At 36.3% G+C, this 25,273-nt stretch overlaps 8 protein-coding genes and 1 non-coding gene across 10 annotated transcripts; 4 read left to right on the top strand and 5 right to left on the bottom strand.

Annotated features, from left to right (window-relative positions):
* The first annotated feature begins 458 nt into the window (after positions 1-458).
* F30A10.9 (PIN domain-containing protein) lies at positions 459-1,824 on the top strand. Its single transcript, NM_060122.5, has 5 exons — positions 459-535; positions 591-656; positions 711-859; positions 911-1,068; positions 1,251-1,824. Exons 1-5 carry the CDS (start codon positions 462-464, stop codon positions 1,392-1,394), a joined length of 591 nt encoding a protein of 196 aa, NP_492523.1. The 5' UTR covers positions 459-461; the 3' UTR covers positions 1,395-1,824.
* On the bottom strand, positions 1,054-4,959 carry stn-1 (Syntrophin-1). The gene is made up of 6 exons (NM_060120.7): positions 4,810-4,959; positions 3,230-3,351; positions 1,873-2,788; positions 1,666-1,761; positions 1,396-1,499; positions 1,054-1,219 (listed from the first exon to the last, which is right to left on the bottom strand). The coding sequence occupies exons 1-5, from the start codon at positions 4,903-4,905 to the stop codon at positions 1,407-1,409; spliced, it is 1,323 nt and encodes a 440-aa protein (NP_492521.1). The 5' UTR covers positions 4,906-4,959; the 3' UTR covers positions 1,054-1,219; positions 1,396-1,406.
* Positions 4,960-5,403: 444 nt separating this feature from the next.
* On the top strand, positions 5,404-5,603 carry F30A10.16. Its single transcript, NR_101604.1, has one exon. It is a non-coding gene; the product is annotated as a small nucleolar RNA F30A10.16 (small nucleolar RNA).
* Positions 5,604-11,671: 6,068 nt separating this feature from the next.
* F30A10.3 (Kinase) lies at positions 11,672-13,617 on the top strand. Its single transcript, NM_060118.7, has 6 exons — positions 11,672-11,753; positions 11,860-11,983; positions 12,223-12,778; positions 12,905-13,070; positions 13,112-13,192; positions 13,240-13,617. The coding sequence occupies exons 1-6, from the start codon at positions 11,727-11,729 to the stop codon at positions 13,282-13,284; spliced, it is 999 nt and encodes a 332-aa protein (NP_492519.2). The 5' UTR covers positions 11,672-11,726; the 3' UTR covers positions 13,285-13,617.
* Positions 13,607-17,739, bottom strand: sacm-1L (Phosphatidylinositol-3-phosphatase SAC1). The gene is made up of 5 exons (NM_060117.8): positions 17,574-17,739; positions 16,992-17,526; positions 16,082-16,752; positions 13,917-14,240; positions 13,607-13,838 (listed from the first exon to the last, which is right to left on the bottom strand). The coding sequence occupies exons 1-5, from the start codon at positions 17,728-17,730 to the stop codon at positions 13,729-13,731; spliced, it is 1,797 nt and encodes a 598-aa protein (NP_492518.2). The 5' UTR covers positions 17,731-17,739; the 3' UTR covers positions 13,607-13,728.
* A 458-nt stretch (positions 17,740-18,197) lies between these two features.
* stl-1 (Stomatin-like protein stl-1) lies at positions 18,198-19,582 on the top strand (the record flags this gene model as incomplete). 2 transcript variants are annotated; one of them, NM_001264176.4, is made up of 5 exons in its annotated part: positions 18,198-18,247; positions 18,297-18,432; positions 18,475-18,633; positions 18,698-19,005; positions 19,087-19,582. In NM_001264176.4, the coding sequence occupies exons 1-5, from the start codon at positions 18,201-18,203 to the stop codon at positions 19,409-19,411; spliced, it is 975 nt and encodes a 324-aa protein (NP_001251105.1). In that variant the 5' UTR covers positions 18,198-18,200. The 2 variants fall into 2 exon arrangements, with proteins under 2 accessions (NP_001251105.1, NP_001251106.1); NM_001264177.4 differs by having other exon boundaries at positions 18,475-18,637; positions 18,702-19,005; positions 19,087-19,411.
* A 104-nt stretch (positions 19,583-19,686) lies between these two features.
* Positions 19,687-22,245, bottom strand: gly-21 (GLYcosylation related; the record flags this gene model as incomplete). The annotated part of the gene is made up of 9 exons (NM_001375098.1): positions 19,687-19,862; positions 19,907-20,037; positions 20,239-20,348; positions 20,392-20,537; positions 20,974-21,127; positions 21,202-21,667; positions 21,716-21,816; positions 22,036-22,155; positions 22,219-22,245. The coding sequence occupies 9 exons, from the start codon at positions 22,243-22,245 to the stop codon at positions 19,687-19,689; spliced, it is 1,431 nt and encodes a 476-aa protein (NP_001361850.1).
* Positions 22,246-22,635: 390 nt separating this feature from the next.
* F30A10.15 (uncharacterized protein) lies at positions 22,636-23,484 on the bottom strand. The gene is made up of 2 exons (NM_001264174.2): positions 23,258-23,484; positions 22,636-23,004 (listed from the first exon to the last, which is right to left on the bottom strand). The coding sequence occupies exons 1-2, from the start codon at positions 23,440-23,442 to the stop codon at positions 22,710-22,712; spliced, it is 480 nt and encodes a 159-aa protein (NP_001251103.1). The 5' UTR covers positions 23,443-23,484; the 3' UTR covers positions 22,636-22,709.
* Positions 23,485-23,951: 467 nt separating this feature from the next.
* Positions 23,952-24,568, bottom strand: F30A10.12 (Lipoprotein). The gene is made up of 3 exons (NM_001026259.3): positions 24,513-24,568; positions 24,112-24,465; positions 23,952-24,063 (listed from the first exon to the last, which is right to left on the bottom strand). Exons 1-3 carry the CDS (start codon positions 24,516-24,518, stop codon positions 23,992-23,994), a joined length of 432 nt encoding a protein of 143 aa, NP_001021430.1. The 5' UTR covers positions 24,519-24,568; the 3' UTR covers positions 23,952-23,991.
* Positions 24,569-25,273: the final 705 nt, after the last annotated feature.

The following is a 25,273-nucleotide window of genomic DNA, read 5'->3' as shown; positions in this document are numbered from 1 at the left end:
TGCATTGACTGGTGCATACACGGAGCACCAACTCTGCGGACTTTTTCGCAAAAATTTTTTCTGATATTTTGAGACCCGAAGAACTCTGGGGATGTCCAATTGGGGGGATTACCAACTCGGGGGATTGGCCCCGCCCACAGAACCGTGGCTTGCAATACGCCCATTTCTGCAACTGCCGCACGGTTTCGAAACTGTATTTTTCTCAATAGAGCGAGAATTAACAAGAAAAATACAGTTTCAAAACCGTGCGGCAGTTGCAGAAATGGGCGTATTGCAAGCCACGGTTCTGTGGGCGGGGCCAATCCCCCGAGTTGGTAATCCCCCCAATTGGACATCCCCCGAGTTCTTCGGGTCTCGATATTTTGTTCGAGATTCTTATTTTAAAGATTTTCTTCGTTTTTTCCAAATTTCTTCGATAATATATGTGCTAATTTACAAATATATGTTCTAATTTACAGAAAATGGGTAAACGCTTGAAGTCCAACGCCAGAAAAAGCGCTGTAAACAAGCTTGTCAAAAAGACAGACAACAGAATGTAAGGATAACGATAATTTTATCGAATAACCTTGATTTAAAACGCAATATTTCAGAAAAGAAGAACAAAGAGTCATTAGAACACCGAAAGTAGATGAACAAGAACTCAAATTGGTCCGTGCGTAAGTTTTATTCGTACGAATATGTGTCCAGACAATAATAATTCATAATTTCAGTCCAAAAATCTCATCCGCTATGTTTATGAAATACAATACACAGCTGGGTCCACCATTTCACGTTATTGTCGATACCAATTTTGTGAATTTCGCCGTCAAAAATCGCATTGACATGTTTCAAGGATTCATGGATTGTCTGTTCGCGAAAAGTGAGTCATACACTTTCTTTCGTTTTCTTGTATTTTATCACAATAATTCAGCTATTGTGTACGCAACTGACTGTGTATTGGCTGAATTGGAAAAAGTGAGAAGATTCAAAATTGCTCTGAAAGTTCTGAAAGATCCACGTGTGCAGAGACTGAAGTGTGAGCACAAAGGAACATATGCTGATGATTGTTTGGTTCAAAGAGTTACACAGGTTCGTTTATTCATAATTTTTCATTGTTTTTCATTTAATAAAATCTAACAAATCTTAAACGAATAAAATCTATTATGACGAGAAGAGGCAGGAGACGGAATGTGGTATTGCTGCAGTCTTTTTGTTTGGCAAACTTGAACAAATAACGAATCTGAAAATGAAAAAAATAATATAATTTTCAGCATAAATGCTATATTGTGGCCACTTGTGATCGTGATCTGAAGCGCCGCATCCGAAAGATCCCAGGAGTTCCGATCATGTACATTGTCAATCACAGATTCTCCATTGAGCGAATGCCTGATGCATATGGAGCTCCAATGAACTAACCTTTTGATGCTTCACGCGTACAATCCTAATCGATACACCTTGGTGGCGAGAAATGAATGAAGAATGAACACGACTGGCTTTGCGGAATTTAGCAAATCCAATTCCTAAATTTTTCATTCATTTATGCTTCTTTTGTTTTGAATATTACTTGTTGATCTGCTTTTATTGTTTTGTTGCCTATCCTTTTTTTTATTCAAAAACTTTACACAAAAAAAATCCGTTTTTTTTCTATAAGTATGAAATTAAGGTTAAAATAAAATCCATTTTTACCTGTTCACCATGTGGTGGTCCAAAATCGACCCAGAGAAAACGACCACCATCATCGCCGGTGGCGCGAATCGTTTCAAACGAATGTTGCCACAGTACCTGAATTGTAAGCTTTAAGAAAATGTAGCTTCTCTAAATGTTATAAATCTTTGTTTTAATCTAGAAAACGTTTATCACTTTCTTATTGCTAAATTATTCCAATGAGCTCACCTCTCCAGTCGACGAAAGTAATGATATTCCATTGTCTAGATTAACTATTAGTTCGCATGATTCGCCTCGCCAAAGACAAGGAGCAGAGACTTGAGATGTAGAAAGACATGCTTCATATCCACCGATCACTACTGCACGAACCCATCGTGCCAGTTCTGCATGAGTTTCTACCCGGATCGTATGTGTCCGAACACCTTGTTGAGTTCCAGTTCTCATACGGAAAGAGATCACATCAGTGAGACCTTTAATTACTGGCGCAGTTCGAGAACTTGTCTGAACGACTCTTGTTGCCACCAGAGGACGTACTAGTCTTGGCTCTGCCCATTCTGCTTTCAGCTGTGGAACAGCTTCATAGAACAAGATCTCACTATTCGTAAGCGTCATAAATTTAGGTTTCCACATTGAAATTCCATTTTCTGATACTTGTTCTGCAATCCAACCCATATGTCTCACTTGGGGGTTGTTACCGAGCATTATATTGACTTGAGCCAGTGCCTGAGTCAGAAGACACGTGGTACAGGCATGTAAAGCTTCAAACCATCCATCTGCTTCTTCACTACTTGAACATCTCATTGCTAGGGAATACCTTCCTGATGGACTTCTCATTTCTAGAATTCTACCTTCTGCATCTGCATCTATTCCAGCTCTTGCCACATATGCAAGCTTTAAACCAATTGTTCTAACTCGTTCCCGAATATCATCATCCCATTCAACATTTTCCACAATATTTTCCCGATGCATCATATCCTCTCTTCTATACTGTACTTGCAAGTCAACAACCCGTCCAGCTCGTTTCAATGCTCTTACAGCTTCTTCGTGTGAAGCATCGAGAAGGTTTTCTCCATTCACAGAGATAATGACGTCATCAAGAAATAGTTCTCCAGCCTGATCCGCTGCCATTCCTTTGAAGATTTTGCTACAATCGAAATTAATTTTGTTCTTTAATTGCTAAATTAAACATTCTATTTCAGAAAAAAAAGTGTCGATTTACGTATCGTGTGTACTGCCCGAGGAGAAGTGTACATTTTTGCAAACAATTTCACAGTTATCGCCTTAAATTCCTAATTTTGGATAATTCGGGAAATACTTTCTGTTTTTGACCGAAAACTGTAAAATCTTCTGAAAAAATTAAATGCTTCTCCACGGGGAGTACACACGCTGAGTAAATCGACACACGATTGTGTACGAGGTTTGCTAGTCCATTCTTCCATTTTTCAGTTATTATAAAAATTTTCTCTAGAGAATTGCCCTTGTCATTAAAACTAAAAATTATTTATCATAGATCAAAATTTCAAAATTGACGTAAAATCACGAAATGGCACACGAGATGTATAAATCTCCGCAAGTTCATTCATACCTGATCACAATAGGCATGTTGTTGTCTCTGCCTCCCTTAATTGAAATTCCTAATCCATTTCCATCATATTTCACAACTCGAACTGTCCGTTTCTCTGCTTCAGCCTCATTCTGCTCCATTGTCTGAAAAATAGTATATTTATTCATCACAGCTTGAACCCATTTCTCTTTGGATTTCACTTCCCTTGCTCATAAATATCCCCTTCCACGTTTCCCGACCAAATTTTAAACAATTTCAAACAAATTCACACATGCTAATGTAATTTTTGGAGGAGACTGAGTAAAATGAAATCATGCAAGCTGGCATACCAATTTGTCAAAAGCCGGAGCTTCGATTGACGGAATACTTGGAGAAGGGGGAGTAGATGACATGACGACTTCTTTTTTGACAAGCAATGGTATATTTTCTTTGTCTTTTCCCAAAATTTCAGTTGGACTGTCATACCAGAGATGAGAAAGATAAGAAAGCAAAAGAGTTATACACATTTTAATACTTGAGAATATATGTCGGAACGAAGAGTTCATATAGACTCCAAGAAGATAATTATTGTAGTCACAGTATACCTTTCTCCATCCGTTTTCTCCTTTTAAGTCGTATCATATACAAACTTCATCTCTAAGTAGCCTCATTCCATTCTTTCTTTTTTCTTCTAGCAAGAACGACTAATAAGTTTTCATAGCCAACTCGCCTCCTTTTTTGAAAAATGAGCCAAAATGTGGCGAAAGGAAAAGAAGAAGAAGAAGCATAGACTATTTGTAATATGATCCCATTCCCGTTTCTGGTTTCCATAGATGGATCTCTTCAGATGATATATTTCGTTCGTGGGCATCAGAAAACTTATGTTCGACGTAATTTCGTAAAAAAATAAATGTTTTATGACGCCAGAATACGGTGCCTGGTCTCGACACGACTGAAAACTTACAAAAAGATTAAAGGATTAAAGGTGTGAAAAATGTGTGTGCGCCTTTAAAACCTACAGTAATCTCCAGACCCAATCTCCAGCAGCTGCTTTTTCTAAAACGAAACAGTCTGCGAAATAGTGAGGATTAGAGCCTACTGTACTTCATAAAGGCGCACATTCTTTTCCGACAAATTTATTTATAACTGCTCGATACGAGGTTCTGGCTCGACCCCGCGCTCCATCGGACGCTGAAATGGCGGGAAAATTTTTTTGAAATCGCAAGAGGAATTTTCACGCAGCGCGTTGAAAAAGTGTATGCATTTGCGCGTGACGGTGTTTGCACAAAATACACCGAGGGGTCGAGCCAGAAACCCGTGCTCGATCGTGTTGAGACACGGTACCGTATTCTTTTGTCTTGAATAGCAAAATTTCGCATTTTGGTATTAATAAGAACGACCACTATTTTTCAGCAACTTGTATCATTCCACATTAGAAAAATGAATGATATTTTATTATACCGAAATTTAAATTATTTAACAATAATTGTTTCAAATATAGATTTTTGTTCGTTTTTAGAAACCATCCAATTTATTTTTAGAATTTCGCGAAAAATGAGTTGTTTTACAATAATTTCCAGTGGTTTTCTAGTTTTCGGAATATTTTATCATTAAAAAATTACTTGTAATGTGATAGCAGTTGGATCGAGAGTAGCCAATACACGATGCCATTGTCCCTGAACAAAAATGTCGACCAGGCCGGATCGAACGGCGGCCATCGAAACGACGCCGATCTAATCGGAGCAATACTACGAAATTGAGCCGATTGTACTCTGTAAAGTTGAATATTGCATATACCAATTTATGCCAAAAATTTGAATTCAAATTCGGGAGGATTTGTAGCGGAATGAAGGAAAGCGAGAAAAAAAACCAGAAGAGAAAGATGCTAAGAAGCAAAGAAACAGAAAGAAAAGGGGCAATAATAGAATATTTGGGCTGTGGGAGCAGCAGAGGAGTCCTCTCTCTTCTATTTCCCCTCGTTTTTCTTCTTCTCTCAACTGCTCTCTTCTCCGTCGGATGAAGCCGGAGAGCTAGTGCGACGGCACTCCTGCTCCCTCTTCTGCCTAACATGCTCTCTGATGAACTCTACCGCGCACTCCGAGTCTCGCTTCTTTCTCTACATCTCACTCTTTCTTTTTCCATCTGACTCTCAGCTTGGTGCCTCGAATTTATATCGGTTATGATTGTGTGTTGGGCGAAGAATCCCGTTGGCTTCCCGCCACGAGACGAACACTTACACACTACGTGACGAACACATGCAATTGTATTGTTGAAGAGAGAAGAAGCAAGTTGATCCTTTATTCTTTTCTTTATTTTCTTTCTCATTTGGTTGTAGTTGTAGTTTTCTGTGTCGTACGATATATTACAACCAATTGCAATTACTACATTAATCAGAAGTATTCCCTTTTACAACTTTTTTTATACAGTGAAAGTTAAATATTATCCAATTTAATTCCTATTTTCGAAATAAATTGAAATTACTATTAGGTGTTCTGTTTTTCGTGATGAAATTTAATTTTCAATTGCTGCTCTAGATACTTTAGCTCTCTAACTACAGTACCCCAGCAGAAATGCAATCTTTAAAAATCTATAGAAAATCCATCTGAAAATCCATCAATGTTTTTTCTTCCAAAAGCTATTCTATTCTGTGTCAAACAATTCTGAAAAACTTGAGAAAAAATTGAATAATTTTAGAATCTTGTTCCTTGATCTTTCTTCAAACATTTAGATCATTGACCGTATCTGATTTCTTTTTCCCTCCCTCCCCTCCACCAGTTATTGTTTCTCAATTTTTTGACGTTGAGCTTTGTTGTGTATTGAGCGAGAGACAAGGAGAGAAGTAGTTTATTACAAGAAAGTGTAAGAAGTAATGAATTATAAAGAGAGGTCGCTTACGCGATAAGTTCATGATGACCCAAAGGTCACGTCTGTATAAAGTTCAGGTTTACGTTCCGTCCACAACATCTCCCCTCTTATATGACAAAAAGCCAGAAATTATGCCTGGGCTAGGGGCATCACGACCAGAGGCGGTATATCGACCTCTGCGGCGAGTGGAGGCATGATCAGTGTTTGGGGCTGATCCTCGCACAACTTGTCGTGGGTGACTCTGTCGAAGAGAATGACACAGGAGGATGCCGGGTTGGAAACGCTCGCCGTCACTCGCAACATCGGATTCCAGCAGGGGGTCCAGATGGGTTTCTTTGATTGGCGAACTTCCAGAAGTATATGATTGGCGACTCTTTGCCACACGGCGACGTCTTCTGTGGCTTTTCTTCAACGAACTCTTGCTCTCCGTAACATGAATCGTAGTTATATTTGCACAAGTAGCATTTCGAGCATTGCCGGCAACCGACGAGACGACTTCACGAGCAGATCGAGAACCAACAGAATCACAAGCTGACAAATCTGGAGCACTAAAACCAAAAACAGAAGAATCTGAAACTAAAACTGGATTAGCTTCCCTCCCCTCCCCACGGACACCTTGAGCGACAAATTTTTGGCGGCAACTAGAGCGCGGAATGTTTTCCAAGAGCGACAATTTACACGGATTTTCGATGAATGATGAAGCATAGTCATTCCCACGGCTCCGGCGACCGCAAATGTGACGGAGTTGGTTCGTGTGAATTCTTTGAATTCTCGATCCCAACTGTACTTCATAGAGTACTCCGTTCAATTGTCTTTGAACCACTCCATAAATCCAGCCAAAATTGTGCTCTCCTTGAACCCGAGCAAGGCACAATTGCCCAATCTGAAACGCTTTATTGCGCGCAAATCTTACATACTGGCGCTTACTACTACGCGGCGCAGATGCAACAACATGTCTTTCAACATTTTCAGCACGATCTTTGTATCCAGTAGGAATCCTTGAGAACGAGTGCATATTTTGCTTCGAGTTATCCACAGTGGATATATGATTAACCATTACGGCCAGAGCATCACGCATTTGAGGCGAGTGGCGCATCCAACTGGTGCCTAACAGATTATTGTTTCTGTTCCAGACGTACACATACTCAGTGTATTCGACACCTTTGACTTTGAACCATACGAGCACTCTACCTTTGACAGCGATTTCAGTACCATTGGCACAGCAAATTTTGTGGTGGACCTTTTCGAGATGCGGTTTCCCGATCTTTTGCCAGTTCTGGACACTGATAAGGGTGATGTCACTGCCTGTATCAAAAGTGAAATCGATCTGTTGTCCTTCCACGTTCAACCGAAGACTAGGCGATGTCTGTCTTCCAGACCCAACCTCGAGCGTATTCACTTCAGAATGCTCAGTCTTACGATTGGTCACACCTGAATTGGTGGAACTCTGAGGACAGTCTTTTGAAACGTGCCCGACTACTTTACACTTGTAACAATACGGAGATCTGTAGTTTCCTTTTCTCGAATCCTTCTTCTTGTCATCTGCATCAACTTGGTTTACTTCGAATTTCGGATGTCTGGCGGGAGTTGCTGTGATGACTTTGGATTGCTGCTGCGTTTGGATGTAACGGATCCATTCGTCATGGACGTCGGATAACTTGAGTTTTTCATCTTTCCGCTCAAACTGTTCGCAATATTGCATCAAATAACGCTTTGCTAGGGCGTCCTCCGGCGCATCCATTCCACGTAAGAAGATAAAGATCGACCAATCATCTGTCGACATATTCGAGAGTTTCGCATCGAGAACTGCCTCACCAACGAGGTTCGTATACTCGAGCGGATCCATAGACGCTCCAGAGGCTCGACTGATAAGGAGACAACTCTGCCGTCTAATCATCAGACTACGCTGAGAACCGAAAGACTTGCTAAGAGCTTTGATAGTGTCTTCGAAAGGAACGCTATAGATATCCTCAACATCACGTTGTGAATCTACAAATCGTTGAAACGTCGATTCCTCGAGGCAAGCTACCAACATGCGATTTCTTTCGCGATTTGAGAGCTCAGCTCCATCTTCGGTAAATGTGAGCTTGTGCCGAGCCCACCACTTCGTGAAGGAATCTGGTTCCGACACATCAAAATGGTACTTGGGTAACTGACGCAGCAAGTCACTCATAAGTTTTACGCTATTTAGCGGTTTTTCACCCCCGCCACGAATCTAGGCTGATCCCCTTGCGCCGCGCGCAGCCGCTTATTCTCTTCCAGCAACGCCTGCGACATCTCCATCTGTTGCTTCAGCAACGCCGACTGGATTTTATTGTCCTCCATAACCTGCTGAGAAATCTCAGTCTGAGTTTGGAGTTGGGCTTGCATAGTTGTGAGCGTCTCAGCGAGCAAATTTGCGTTAGCGGATGATTTACCTGACGATTCCATTGTCCTGGTGTGATTTCGATATTCCTGATCGCCACTGTTGTGTATTGAGCGAGAGACAAGGAGAGAAGTAGTTTATTACAAGAAAGTGTAAGAAGTAATGAATTATAAAGAGAGGTCGCTTACGCGATAAGTTCATGATGACCCAAAGGTCACGTCTGTATAAAGTTCAGGTTTACGTTCCGTCCACAACAAGCTTCATCTGACACATCAATTAGCACACAGCGAGTTCAAAACTCAGCATTCCAAATAACTTAGTTTTTCCCCTATTTCTCATCAACTCCATTTGATGCTTCTTCTAACTTGTCGTGGCATGGAGCAGCCCTGTCAGTTGGCTTTTATCCTATAACACAGATCAGGTTCTTTTTGACGCTCGTTCCATTCGTTGAGTTTCGAAGATCCAGTTAAAAAATCGTCTGATCAAATTTTAGGTTCATTCGAAGTTCAAATTTAAAATGTTATAATCTATGTAAACCGATTTGAGTACAATATTTGGTCTTTTCATGAACTTTTTTTGTTGATTTTCCAACTTATTTATAGTTTTTTGCGATTAGTTTAGTTTTTTGAAGATCGATCAATTTCGAGACATTGGCAAATTGCCAAGAATATACTGTAGTTCCCAATTCCTCGTTTTCAATGTTTCTTTGATTTTCTCAATTTTCCACAAAATTTAGAAAAAAGAGATTCAACTAAAATTTCCCCCTTTATTGCATCGCTCTATAAGAAGTCCTTAAAGTTCATTTGTCCTATTTCTTGCAATTTCATCATTCGTGCTAATCCAACGATGCACCATGTCGGTCACACACACACACACACACACGCAGTTCGTGATTTCTTTCGAGTAAACTTTCAATCAATTATTTCCTAACTTTTAATTTTTCTACCTCTAGATTAATTATATGGAAATATTTAACTCGTGACAAATCTAAGAAGGCCACATGACACGTGATTTCCTTTCATTAAAAGTTTTGAGTCATTGTTTCAATGCTCATCAAATGCAGGCAAAACAAATATTCCTAGCTCCTGATTAAATTTTCTCTTAATATCAGAACAATCTGAAATTTTATTGAAATTCTTGTTCAAAGGCGTAGCGATTTATTTGGATGGGTCTCACCACGAAAAAAGGTTATGGTAGCTTTTTTTTTGGTACTTTGAGCCCTCTTTATATGAAACTGTCTTTTTTCTTGATTTTATTTAAACTTTCAGCATCTCGTTAAAAAATCATGAAGAAAAAGTTACCACCACAAAAATCGAAAAGCTACCATAATTTTTTTTCCGCTGTGAGACCCATCCGAATAAATTTCTCAAAGCGAATAGTAGCCTTATAGAGCGCAACCCGGCAGATGTCGGTCCAAGTTAAACAATAGCAGCCATCAATACTCATTAATTTTTTCCAGAAACCTTTTTCTCTGAAAACCGAAAAAAACAATTTTCTCTGAAAACCGAAAAACAAAAGTGTTTCTTTTTATAATTTAATTAAAAGCTCTGATTTCCTATTTTTTCCAGTTTTCGCTCGAAAAAATAGCTGTGTGCCCTCAGAAAGTACTTCCTTATCGAATTCTCTTCTCTTTTTTTTGTTGAGTTTTCTTCTTTTGCTTTTGCAATTTTCTCTCCGAATCCCTTGATTCAAAACCATGAATCCCACGGCATATTCTATATCTGGTGAGCGTGGAAAAAAACTTCCGCAAAGTCTTTCCACTTTTAAAGAAAAGCTTTTATTTCCGTATAACTACTATGTTTGTGTGTCTTTCATTTATTTTTTCTTATGTAAAAGGGGGAAATAACAGCGTTCTTACTTTCTTTTTCTTGTTCCTTTTCGTCTTTTTTTCTGTTAACAATTCCGACAACTTTGGCAAAAAACACACAAAAACAACTTTTTTGCGCACGCGCAGTCGCCTTGTGCCCTCAAATCTGCCAATCTTCCGCTCTTTCGAGCCCTTTCTTGCTCTCTTTGCTAGACAAAAATAGGATTAGAAGCCTCTGACATGACGTGGCGATTGTGCCTTTTTTGTGTTTTTTTTTTAATTTTTCCTCGCGGAAAGACCCATTGGGAGTGGAATTAGTGAGAAAGAGACACACGAAGAAAATTTGTTTTTGAACGAACGATTAACGATTAGTCAGACTATCCGTCGTCCCGTTTCCTCTTTCTCATTTGTTTTTCATCCATTTTCACGATTTATCAGGTGTTTTCAAATATATATATTGTGGCTTCTGACCTGTTAGGTACTGGTTCTGAGTTGTAGTAGATCTTGAGTTAATTGAAAAAAAAGTTTTCACAACAAACGAGACAGAAGGCAGTTTTCAATTTTTCTCTATTCCAGAAAGCAACCATCATATTACTTCGTCGTGAAATGTTCCAAGTTTTCAGTCGAAAATACGGTACGCGCTCTCGACACGATACTTTTTTGTAAAATTTTCTAAAATATTGACATATCATCTTAAAGGTGTTTTTTGCGAATTTTATTGTTTCATCTTCATTTTTCTGGTAAAAATTGTTTTAAGTCAGATTTAAAACTAATTTTAAATGAAGAAAAAAATTAAAAAAATTTTTAACTGTCAAATTAAAAGAAAACGACAATATTCGCTAAGAAATAATCTCATTGAAAAATTCAGAGAATAGACAGGAAATCAGCCGTAAAAATATTTTTTTTTAACTACCATAAACTTTTTGCGAAGCGAGACCCATCTGAATAAATACGTGCACCTTCAAGAAGTCTTGAGAAATTACAATAACAACAATATATCGTTTCGAGACCTGGTACCGTATTCCTGGAGCAAAAATCGCAAAGTTTTGCGTCAGGGTACCTTTATGGCATTAATGGCATTAAATATTCATTCTGTGTCATAGGGAATCCCATTGAAATATCCTCCGTAATCCCGTTGATTCCACTATTTTATAAATCTTTCCTTATTCATTTTTTGTTCGTCCATCTTCAAATGCAGACGTCACTCGTCCAACATTTTGACCCATCACTCTGATAAATGACCTTTAAACGTGACAAGATCAGGAAACATTCTCTTTGCTTCTAGTAAATATTAATGCGAAAACTGAAAACATCACGCCTTCTTTTCTTCTTTTTTTCTTTGCTTTTGCTCTTCGAGCAAATAAGAGACGCAGACTTCATCCCCCACGGTTTTCGTTTTTTGTCTTCTTCTTTATGCATTTTGCGAAGTTATCCTATTTCTTTTCAGAATTCCATATTGAAAATCACCTCATTTCAACGATCTCATCTAGTCGCAATTTATAATGGAACTAACCGCTTTTCGACACCAGGTTCGTGCAATATTTCTTATTTTCTTTACTGAAAATTAAGACTGAATAGGAATTGCTGCAGAGACCCCAATAAATACTTTAAAATTATTATTTCAATCAATTTCAGGTAGGAGGTCATTTTGGAATACTTCTGTGCAATGGACACGTGGCAAAACCATCGAATCTGCGAGAAATGGCATTTTATAAAGTTATGAATTCAGAGTTGAAGCACTTTTCTCCGGCATTTTGCAGTAAGTTCAGAATCTCAAATTTTCAAATTTTTAAGGAATCTATCGATTTTTTTTGTCTAGAAAATTAAAAAATTCATTAAAAATCGTAAAATTTCATTTTTGTTTAAATTTTTGGGTATTTCAAAAACACAATCGATCATTGTTTTCCGAAAAAAACTTATATCCGGTTATCTCTAAACCAAACCGAATATCGAGCAAAAATTTGACGACACCCTTATCTAAATTAAATTAAATTACAGAAGAAGTAGATGTTCGAGCAACAGTGAATCCATCGACTGGTCAAATTGTTGTAGAAACTCTTGAAAAACTGGATTGTCACAAGAAAAAGTCATCAAGTAAACATGAGAGATCATCAACGGGATTCCGTCAAACAACAGATGGTCGTGTAACCGTGGATACAGAGAAACAATGGAATCCATGGGCTGCTGGATGTCAATGTAAAGTTGTCGAGAGAATGCTCAAAGAGCTCGAACCAACACCGTTCCTGCTGCTCGAAAACGTTGTCGCTCACTATACAAGACCGTGCGTACTCGATTTGAAAATTGGAACCCGACAACATGGAGATGATGCGAGTGAATCAAAGAGGCACAGACAATTGATGAAGTGTAGACATTCAACATCAGCAACACTTGGAGTTCGTGTAGTTGGAATGCAATTGTATGAAGCTGAAACAAAAAGTTATTCATATGTTGAAAAACAAGAAGGACGACGAATTGATGCTGCTGGTTTCCGAGGATATGTCAAGAGATTTATTAAGTGCTGTGGAAGATCACGAGCTGCAAGAATTCGTCAAAAGTGAGTTTGAATATTGGATTCGATGAACTTCTTTGAATCACCGAGAAATCGTGTTCGCATGTGTCGATTTACGCATATTGTGCTTCAACCCAATAATAAAAAAAACCGTTCAATGTCATTTTTTAGACTCTCCAAACTTCGATCTCTTCTTGCTGAATTCGAAGGTTATCGATTCTTTTCGGCATCAATCCTTATCGCATTCGACGCAGAAGCCGCCGATTCTTCAAGTGACGACGCTGTTAAAGTTTGCATTATCGATTTTGCTCATTCAACATTTTCTGGGTTCTTTGAGGTTTGTACCGAAACTAATTCAGTTTCTGAATTTCTTTTTAGGATCTTGCATATTCTGGTGCCGACGAAGGATGCCTTCTTGGTCTTGATAGTATTGTTGAAGCTATGGAACCTATTGTTTCGGTGAGAATTCAATTTTAGTATCAACTAAATCTATTTGTATTATTCAGAAAGATCCCGTGACACCATCTTCATCATTCGAGAAGAAAAAGTAGAAATGTTCCTGAATATTTAAAGTATATTTTATCACTTTTTTCCGTCAACTTTTAATGACATCCTCCCGATGTAAAACTCCTCCCGTTTGTATCATTCCCATCTGATCCCAGTCAATTCATTTCCTCTGCATCTTACCCATCTTTCTTCTCTGCGTCGTTTCGTTCTCTCCCCCCTACCAAATGGGTCTCATTCAATTTTTATTTTTGTTTTTTCTTCACACTTCATAATGTGTGTTGAAGAACAAAACCAAAGAAATTTGACTGTGTTACAGTGCCAAAAATGTATTACTGAAAATAGTTGTTCTCTCTGCATAATAAACTTGTTAGTACAAACTTCATCTACAATAAATAAACTCTCTCTTTCTACAACGCGAAAAAATAAATACACAAAAAAGGGGTGCAACTTTGATTGTAGGAATGAACGGTTTTCGGACAGATATGGCATTAGTCCAGTTTGAGCTTCGGAGCATTTACAAATTCTTCGCCGTTCAAAAATATGAACATCATACAGACAAAGAAAATGACCATCCAGAAGATTGTTGCGGTGAAGTTGTCTGAAAAAATGTTTTTTTTTTGAAGGATTCGGAATATTATCGAGTATCGTGTGCAATAGTAAGTGATTAATATAGTACCTGCAACCAAAAGACAAAGAATTGTCATTGACATGGCAAACAACGCGGCAATAAGGGCAAGACCATTCTGATCCGTTGATAGAATCGAAGATTCCAGCGAAACAGGAAGATCTGACGAATCGACTAGGAAGTTACCAAGGAAGAGATCAATTGAATCTTGACGGTATCCATCTCCAAAATTATTTCGTACGTAACGGGACACTGCATTGACACCGTCTTTCATTGCTCCAACATATGTCCGTCTTCCGTGACGAGTGAAATCTGCTTTCAATGCGCCTGTTCCAGCATATTGACGACTACATTCATCACCATTATCTGCCCACACTGAAACATATTTCAATAGAAGTAATTGGTATTTGAAACTATACTTTAAAATAATCTATGCTCTGACAAGATGACCAGGGGTGTAGATTTTCCATTTTTTGGTTTTTTTTCGTGTTTGTGGCAATAATGTTATTTTTTGCATTTTTTTTTGGCAAATACTGTTTTACTACTTGATTTTTTACTACGTATCTCTTTTACTACAAGATCTCTTTTACTACGGAATCTCTTTTACTACGAATTCCGCATTTAGATCTTTTACTACAATTGGCTCTTTTACTACGTGTTCTCTTTTACTACGATTTGATCACATAGATCTTTTACTACGGAAAACACTTTTTTACTACCTTATCTTTTACTACGTGGATGTTTTACTACGTTTTACTCTTTTGCTACGGACATATTTTTACTACGTGGAGGGATACTGTTAGGTTACTGTAGAAATTTATTCACTATGAAATGAGCTTGCTCTCTTGTAAAACTTGTAAAAATTCCAGAAACATTCATGACATTTGCAAAATCCTCTATAAATGTTTCTCAAAAGATTTTCTGAAAAAGAAAAATGTAGGTCCGATACGTTTGAGAATGCAGTCTCGCTAAACACTCTTATCTCGGTCGTGTCAAAAAGATTTCAACTACAAAGTTGTTGAATATAGCATGGTCTACAATTTGTCAGTTGAACATTTTTTACCAAATTCTTTTCGCGGAGTTATCGGTACTCGGAGTCAATAAGTTTTGTGAACACACTTTCGGTAACTTATCTCTGTTGTTTTAATCTAAAATCGTGATATGAACATTCAAGATGATAGAAAACAATAAACTGCTTATTTTATACAAGATTTGATAAATCCAGAAAAAAACAAATTTTTGATCAAAAGTTCCAAAATTTCAGTTGAAGTCAAAATTTCAAACATCTGACAGATAACTGACCGAACCGCAAGTTGTTTATTACATTTTTAAAACTTATACATCAACCGGTATGGAACTAATTTTTTGGTTACGCGAAAAAAGTTAAGTACTCCAACAACAGTATCACTACAGTAACTCAACAGGATCCCTCCACTAACTCAATCTCAGTATCCAAAAAAACTGAAATTTACTAGAACTACTTGAGCACAAACTTCAATTGTGACCTATATATTTTTAGAAAATATTCATGCATTTGTTTATATCTAGCTTATACTATAAATATTGATTATTAATTCGTAGTAAAAATTACGCAACATAGTTAAAAATATAATCCCTGCCATTGTATTTAGTAAAAAATTTTTCCTAGTGAATATATTTCTAGCAATTAAAAAAAACTATAGTATATAATCTGAAAACTGTTATTTACACAATACCACTACAGTAACCTAACAGTACCCCTCCACGTAGTAAAAATATGTCCGTAGCAAAAGAGTAAAACGTAGTAAAACATCCACGTAGTAAAAGATAAGGTAGTAAAAAAGTGTTTTCCGTAGTAAAAGATCTATGTGATCAAATCGTAGTAAAAGAGAACACGTAGTGAAAGAGCCAATTGTAGTGAAAGATCTAAATGCGGAATTCGTAGTAAAAGAGATTCCGTAGTAAAAGAGATCTTGTAGTAAAAGAGATACGTAGTAAAAAATCAAGTAGTAAAACAGTATTTGCCCATTTTTTTTTGAAAAATAAGTGAGCGAAAATGATTGATATACTGACACACTCATGAATCTGCGAATTCAGATCAAAATATTGAGTTTTTTTGGAATAAAGTTGTAAACTTTACATATTTTTTTCATTGTCAGTTATTGATCTTCTAAAAAATCAACCTTCGATTTCAAACGATTTTCGTTTTTCAAAAAAATAACTTTGATTAAACTCACTTTGTTTGAATGCATCTTCAAGAAGTGGAATATCTTGAACTTTCTGCTCTGAATATAAAATTCCAAGCATTCGAAGTTGTTCGGTGAGTGATTCACGTGCCAACATCGACTGAACCACATTGGTACGATCTAGACAATCCATGCAATTCGTACGGAAAAATCCACGTTGGAATCGACTTGTTTCCATACTATTCGGGGACAAGTAAAAATATCCAAAACTCGAAATTTCTTGGCTTAACTGCTCCCGCAACAAATCAATTCGGTGCCATTGCATAGAATGACATTCTTTGTGAAAATCAAATTGATGGTAACGAACAAATTCGATATTTGCTTGTCGTGATATTCTCTCCAGTTCTCCTCCAACTTTTTTCTCTCTTCCTTTTTGATTTACAAGATTTACAATCACATGTTTACCACCATAGTGTTGCTTGTGCCACGAAAAAGCTCGATTGAAAGCAGCAAGCTGGTCATCTGTTGGTTTCAGTGTAGGCATCGGTTGCCAACGTAGATTTGGTTTTTGAGTCCAGAGAAGAGGAATAGAACCTCTCAATTGCACAAACGAAGTCAGGTGCTTGTCAGGATTCGTGTATTCAACGATTTGTTCTGTTTCAACAAAGTTTGCTGCATGACCATCTACGTCGACTCCACGTTTATAGAAACGGACGCCAGCACTGAAAAATTGAATTATACTAATAGTTTTTTTTTCAGAGAAAACTATGAAAAAACATGAAATTCGTACTAAAAAGGTTAATAATTATTTAAAACTAATATATCTTGGATTCAGACAAAACATTTTTGTGAAAAGCGAGCTCGTTGTTAGAAGTATTAATTTTTTGTCCAGAAAATCGAAATAAACGTTTTTTTAATTATTACAAATTTATTTAAAACATTTTTAAGTAAAAAAAATTACCGATAAATGCTTCTTCTGGATATGATAGTCAATTTAATCTCTTTTCCATTCACATTCACACGATTCTGGCCAATAAAACCATGAATAACGGGCAATGTGTATCTTTCTGCACCAGGGACCTGCCGGATCTGTGACAGTAGATGTCCATTCCATATGAAACGTTCGCTGGCTCTGTCCAACATACTTCTTGTTTTGAACAAAGGAACAGCGTTCTCCTGAAGCCATTGAAATGTGCGTGAGATGTCAAGAGTCGTCGAGTAGTAGAATCCGCCAATAGACAGCACATGAGTGAGCATATCAGTGAATAATCTATTATATCTAATTTGTTTCTCAGTCAAGTGAAGTGTTGTTTTCTTGTAAGGAATAATCTCGGCATCTTGAATAGTCCAGATGTTGTGATTATTAACTTGTCCGATCAAAGAAGCCTTTGTTATTACGATCAAAGCATATCCTGAGACTAGTTTAATTGTTCCCAAAATCCCATAAATAAACTTGATGTCCGTATCAGCAATTGGAACTCGCTGCTTGCGTGAATCTGTAATTATAAATTTATATTTAGATCAGACCAAAAGTCAGACTTACCAATAATTTTCATCACATTTGTGTGTCTATCGATTTCGAGATAATGTTTCGACGCAGCACCACCGCCGAGATCGGTTGGTTCTAAGAAGAATTTTTCTGGGTGTGAGTACAAGTTGAAACTCTCGTAGATGTCCATACTCAATAGACTATCCACCATTTTGGAGAGCTGAAAAGGGAATGAAGTTTGTTGTGGAAAAAAAATATGAAAAAGAAGAACGACGCATGAAAACAAAAAAATCAATAAGAGATACAACAATAGTGATAGAATACATGAAACATGTTTTCTTTGAATGCGAAAACGTGGAAACGGGTGACGACACTCCGTCTTTCATATGGGAGCGTTGTTTACCGTAAATCTACACAGACATTATTTTAAATTAATTGTATTTTTATTCTTTATATTTTTATACTTTGTGAACGTTTCGTTTCTTAAAAATTGAAGAATAGTGGTGTTTATATTAAAATCTCTCAGTCCTGATGTAAATGTGCATATTTTTAATCTATCTCTCCCACTCGGCCACCACCATGACGAAATACTTTTCTGCCATCCTCCTCCCACTAATACATTATTTAAACTGCTGAATCTTTCGAAATTGCATTGCATCATTAAAAATGATTTTACAGAAAATGGCGCTAACTAATCGACTTTTAATGAATTCGTCAGCTCTTCTAAGGTAGGCCGATAAATTAAATTATTGTGAGGGGGGCAATTATATTATTTAGAAGTTCAACGCTCCCATTAGCTGTGACATCATCACGACAGGCCCATGCTGCACATAATACTGTCATCAATTTTGTTCCACAGCAAGAAGCGTGGGTTGTAGAAAGAATGGGAAAGTTCTACAAGATTCTTGAACCGGTAACATTTCCTAAAAGGTAATTAATAAACCAACTTTTTCAGGGACTCAACTTCTTATTGCCTATCATTGATAAAATCAAATTCGTTCAAAATCTTCGTGAAATTGCAATTGAGATTCCTGAGCAAGGAGCCATTACAATTGACAATGTACAACTCAGGCTCGACGGAGTTCTTTATTTGCGTGTTTTCGATCCCTACAAGGCATGTGACGCCTGTTTTTTGATTCGCCTGTAATTGAAAAATAACACTTCTTTGTAAATTGCAGGCATCGTACGGAGTCGATGACCCAGAATTCGCAGTAACTCAATTAGCGCAGACAACGATGAGAAGTGAAGTTGGAAAAATCAATTTGGATACAGTATTCAAGGAGAGGGAATTGCTCAATGAAAATATTGTATTTGCAATCAACAAAGCATCAGCACCTTGGGGAATTCAATGTATGCGATACGAAATCAGAGATATGCAGATGCCATCAAAAATTCAAGAAGCTATGCAAATGCAAGTTGAAGCTGAGAGAAAGAAAAGAGCCGCGATTTTGGAATCAGAAGGAATCAGAGAAGCTGCCATTAATAGGTATAATATTTTTCCAATTACACATTTCATTCAGTAACATCGTGAGAGTTGTAAAAATATTCTAAATTTAAACATTTCCAGGGCCGAAGGAGACAAGAAATCAGCTATTTTGGCGTCTGAGGCTGTTCAAGCCGAACGTATCAATGTAGCAAAGGGAGAAGCAGAAGCAGTAATCCTTAAAGCCGAATCTCGTGCCAAAGCTATTGAACGTATTGCATTGGCTCTTGAGAAAGATGGAGGTGCAAATGCTGCTGGATTGACCGTTGCAGAGCAATATGTTGGAGCTTTTGGAAATCTTGCCAAGGAATCAAATACTGTTGTTCTTCCGGCAAATCTCAGTGATCCAGGAAGTATGGTTTCTCAAGCACTTGCTGTTTACGACTCATTGAGCAATAAGAAAAAGTGAAAATGTTTTGTTTGAGTTTATGTGCAAGCGTAGTTTCCGTTTCTCCATTTTCATATTTCCCTGTTTCTAAATTTTGGTTTACTGGTATTTGAATGTAATTTTACATCATCTTTTCAAAAATCTCTTGATTGTTCGTTATTCTAAATTTTCAGCAGATGAATTAGTTGAATTTTCATTTGAATTCAATTTAAAATGCAGATAACATGATTTTCAGAGGAAAACTGTTTAGTGAAAAATTTGAAAATAATAAACAAAATTTTCTTTAAAAAACTTGATCAACATTGAAAACTATTCTTGTAATAAGTTCCATTAGCTTTCAACAACATCTCACGAAACTGTGGAAAGTAGGAAAGCCATTGAGAATCTGGATTATTTCCTGTTTTATTGGTTTTTATCATTTCACGAACGCAAATTATCGTTCCAAAATCGAAGTTGGCGGTCACTTTGTTTGCTGAAAAATCAATTTATTTATAAACATGAATGTTCAAAAATCACCAATAACCATCGGACTTTTTGAAAGTTCTTGTAGAAATTCGACTCCAATTACACATATTGAATGCCTTAACCACTTGGATTTACAATCTTGATATAGTCCGTCGGATTGTTCAAGATGCCAATGAGTTTGACTGTAATTTTCAGTTTTCTATTTGCAATGTAAGCCTGCCTTCAAGGTGACCTACACGAGCCTGATTCTGCACTTGGTACACTTGGAAATTATTATCATTAGAATTTTCAAGAGAGTCAAATAAAGAGCAAAAAAATAGGTGACATGCAGACATGAGGTAGGCAGGCACAAACAAATGAAGGCATGCCTATCCTATACAAACCGTGTTAATATATCTTCCTTTGCCACGGTACAATTAGATTCCATTTGCCCATCTAATCCCAAATAGTTTTCAAAAAGTGTCATAACCATCATTTCGTCAACCCCAAAAAGCTGAAATTGAATATTATTCTCGTTTTCAAGAGTAGAACATTACCGTTCTATCATCAAATCTTTTGATTACATTTTGCAGATTCACTTTATCAAATAAAGACTTGACAAATACCTTCGAAAGGATTACTTCGTTTAAACTTTTTCGAATTTTTAGTTTTTTGTGGAGTATTTCCAGAGGTACACTTTGTTCTGAAAATAAAATTATGTTACTCTGTCATGTAATTTTTCGATATAAGAATGCGGCACCTCGTCTCAAAGGCCTCCAAGCAAGGAGTACTGTAGCATCTCAAGTCTACAGGACCTTAAAGACGCAAACCTGTTCGTGCTGTTCGATTAGAAAATATTTTGTACTTTTTGTGAGACTGGTTTAATTAAAGACGTTTTGCACTATAAATCCTAAAATTTAAGTAATGTGCAAAAAGAAAAAAAGCATAAAAGTCTAGGCGGCATCAGCCTTTGGAATGGTTTTTTAAAATTTATTTTTTTATTTTTAAGAAATAATTCAGTCGGCTCAAAGAAGTTTTGGTACTTTTAGGAAATGTTTTCTCATCTCTATTTTGTACTATTCTCTATATGAATAAATGTAGTCTATCAAAATTATAAGCCCACATGAAAAAAGGAAAACCATTTTTGAAAAGTTTCATTCCAGCTGGAGTCCAATCTTCAAATGTTCGATATCTACTTGTAAATCCATAGTCAAAACCCATGATACTGGTGTAATTTAGAATTTCACTGAGATCAGATAGTTGTTTAGGAGATTTGATTATCAAGTCGAAGTTCTGAAAATAATATTTTTAAAGAAAGAAAACTGAAAAGAAGAACAATTCAGAATTTCAAGAAAATATTTTTTTACCTGTAATGTAATGGCATGACTCCAATGTTCATCAAGAATTTGTTTTAAACAATCAAAATGTGCAGCATCTTGTTTATGACCAGCTCTATCCATATCATATTCTTTATCCAACACAATCACATTTTCAAAGCAATCAGCCATTATTCTCATAGATTTCTTCAATTTTTCACTACTTTTTGAATCCATTGCATAACAGAAATAGTTATCCGGGTGATATGAAATGGATAGAAAAACCTCTTGTAATTCATATATTCCATAGATATTTCGAACAAATGCAATAGGTCTTTTCAATTTTTCAAATGGAGGCATATCTCGAAAAATACGATTTTGAATTGAATCACAATCCATTGAAAGTTGAAATAATTTCTCTTCATCTAACTTCATTCTTCCATTATTAACATATGTGTCAATGGACTCCACATCTCCGTCGATTAGTCTAGCACAATTTAAATATCGACTTTCAGATCTGAATAGTTTTTTTTTTAATTTCAAAACATAAGTAGGTTTTGCATACTCTGTAAAATAATAATCTGCGAATTTCGTGATGCTTCTTGTTATATGCTTCAGAGGAGCGCGCTCTTTTCCAGATAATCTCACGATAAATTTGTTCGGAATCTGAAATTTATGAAATTATGAGAAAGAAATCGGTCAATCAGTGGTTCGCGGGGCGTGGCTAACATTGCTAATTGGTGGACACAAGAACTTTAATTTCAAAATTTTTTATTATTTTTCAGATATTTTTTCTGATTTTCAGCCTACGTTTTAGTGAAGTTTATTTTGGAAAATATCGAAAAGTTCTGATTTTTCCAAGTTTTATTTATTTATTTTACTTACCATCATTGATTTGTAGGAAACTGTTAGTAAAATTGAAAAAGAAATTAAAAGAGCTATAAAAATAAATATTCGAATTGACCATTTTGGCTCCTGAAACTTCTTCAGAGATTCGTCCGTATTCTGGAAAGAAATGCATTTTCAACATGCGAAAAGCTTGATCGCTCAAAAAATTTTAAAACCTACATCACTAAGCCTAGTATAATGAACCATTCTTTTGCATTGAAATTCAAATAAAACTAACTATTAAAATTTGAAAGTGTCCTCAGTTCAGTTCTGAATGCTTGCGTTTTGCAATTGTATTTTTTTTTCATAAAAAGCTTCACACAATAAATGTATAAAAAGCTTTGACTTTTGAGGATACGCTGCTGTACATCAAGTACATGTGTAGCCTATACTCATATTTATTTATTATTTATTACTACATCCAGTTCTCTTCACGGGCGGGACACTGATACCTGCTGCTCAGCAGAAAAAGCCTCGGAAAAACTTTAAAAAATTCTAAGGCGCGTGAAGGGCTCTTGAAGAAGGGCCACCGGGAATATATCGGTGGTAGAAGGGTGAGATGTCTACTTTTAGAGGACGTATGTCTTAAAATAATAAAAATATTCCAAACATTTATTGTACACAAATAAATACTTACAATATTAAATCTTGACAATTTTTAAAATTATAATTCAATTATAACTTAAGTTATAATTTTGGAAAGTTCTATTAATCAAGAGGTTCTCCTGTAATGAGTGCAGCATTGAATACATTGGCTTCTTTTTTGGAGAATTAACTGGTGAAATTGTCATCTTGGTCTTCGATTCGTCAGTTGAATTATCCCTGGGTTTCACATACTTCAAATTCATAAAATCTCTCCAATTATTCAATTGCACATTTGAAGACCACGTAGATAACTGAATGGAAAATTCAATGAAATTGATTTTCAGATATTGAATTGTCCCATTGATTGTGATAGGATTGCTCCTGAAAATTAAAAAAAAACAATTTTAAGTTCTCAGACAATGTGAAGAAACTTGATGAACTTTATTACTTTTAAAATTTAATATTCAAATAATAAAACTTCCAATATCTGAAATCACTTAAAACTATTCAACAAATATTATTAATTGTGTAGTCAGAAAAAACTCCGAATTATTAGATTAGGTATAACATGTTCAAAAGGATTTGAGAGAATTGATATTCTTGAATTGTTTCTAAAATCTAGTTTCAAACTAACCCGATGTATTGGTATCCATTAACATTGCACAGGATTCTTCTTCTATTCACTTCAATTTTCTGATTTTCCCCATCGAAAATTAAAAAGTAAAGGAAAATGAAAAATGCGATGAATAGAATAATTAGATTAGTAATAAGTGATGAAAATTTATAGAAAAATGCTAGTAATAGGTGAGTTGGTGACATTTTGAATGGAATGAATGCGGGAATCAATACATTTGAACCAACGTGCAATGAGGAGAGAAGGTGATGACAACTGGCGGCGTTCATTGAGAAAGGTGTCATAGTTGTATTATAGATTTATGGCACAAATAGATGCAGGTACAATCTCGCCAATTGCAGAATGATCTGGGATCTGTAGACTGGACAAATTGAAAACTGGATGTCCCATTTTCTAATTTTTTTTAGAGAAGTGTAATAAAAATTGTATTTTTCACAAAGAAAAAACTGTTTTACTAGTATTCTTAGCACATCTTATAGGCGTGTTTCAGACGTACGTATAGGCGCGTATGCAGTTAGGCATTACGTGATAGGTGTTAACAGCCTTATACGTGCCTCTTGTATGGGTACCTTTCATCCTACGTACCATGATACTCAACATATCTGCTGATGTGCATAATCTAAAAATAATAACCTGGAAATCCGGTCAAGTTCGGTTTGCCATGCCTAGAACAAATGAAAAGGAAAACATGTTTCAACACAAAAATTTATTTCAATAGTATTTAGAAAACGAGTTTATGCAGTTTCTGCAATCTTCAGAAGCTCACTTGCAGTCATATCCTTCACGTTCTCGTATTCACCATCGTCCTGAATTTGTATTAATTCACAGAAAACTATCCGGAATTCAAATCATACCCCTTCATTTTTCTTCGACTTGGACGACTTCTTGACAGACTTCTTCGACGCCTTTTTCGATTTTTTTGAAGTTTCCTTTTTTTCATCCTTCTTTTCTTCTTCCTTTTCATCCTTTTTCTCTTCCTTCTTCTCCTCATTTCCCTTATCCTTTTCCTTCGATACATCGCCTGGTGCCGTTGAAATTGTTGAAGCAGGTGCAGCTGGAGAAGAAACTGATCCTTTTGAAGCAGTACTTTTTGTAGATTTTGATTTTGCTCCTTTTTTGCCACACGATACAAACAAGGCGATGGAAATGAAGACGATGTTTATGGTTTGAAGGATTAAATTGAGAAAGTTTTCTGACAATGCTTCACACTGAAAATAGATTAACTCTTTAAACATTACATTATTTTCGAACTTACTTTCATTGTGAAATCCTTTTCTTCAATCAATCGGAACTTTTTGTGACACTTTCGTAGAAATAGTAGAAATAAACTTCCGAAGAAGATTGCAATGGTGAAAAGAACTGTTAACAAAAATAAAACATTTTGAAATATTCTACGCGGATTCAAAACAAAACATAGAAGTTTCTACGTGTTTTATAATTAAATTTAAATTTACATTTACAAAATAATAATTTTTCTAAACTACAAACCCATTTAAAAATTGTTTAATTTGCATAATGTACAACTGGTAGGGCTGTTATGAGGGTCGAAGGAGGACGTCCCCCTCGATTTTTGAAAGCTTTTTCCGGCGTCCCTTCTGTAGAAAACAGAAGCCCCAATATCAAATCGAAGTAACACCCATCAGTTTAATCCTATTTCAATTTGGGGATCCAGTTTTCTACAAAAGGGACGCCGGAAAAAGCTCTCAAAAATCGAAATCCCTCATTGTCCCCCATAACAGCCCTAACAACTGGTATGACTAAAACCCGGTTTCAATTTTTTTCGCTGTGTTTCTGATCTTATAGTCAGACTAGAGCCCATAATTGACATTCTAGCCGGCATTGAACCTCGTTCTACTATAAAACTCGCAGAAAATGTCAATTGATCTTAATAATGTAATGCATGGATGCCGCACATGCCTGCTCTTCTAATGTTGCCAATGATATGTATATGTCCCTTCAACACTACTATTCTTCAATTTTCAGAGGTGCATCTACATCTAAAATATCTTTCTAATG

This window comes from Caenorhabditis elegans, chromosome I (genome assembly GCF_000002985.6).
Source record: "Caenorhabditis elegans chromosome I".
NCBI lineage: Eukaryota > Metazoa > Nematoda > Chromadorea > Rhabditida > Rhabditidae > Caenorhabditis > Caenorhabditis elegans.
The sequence above is the reverse complement of the archived record's forward strand: the minus strand, read 5'-3'. Positions and strand labels throughout refer to the sequence as shown.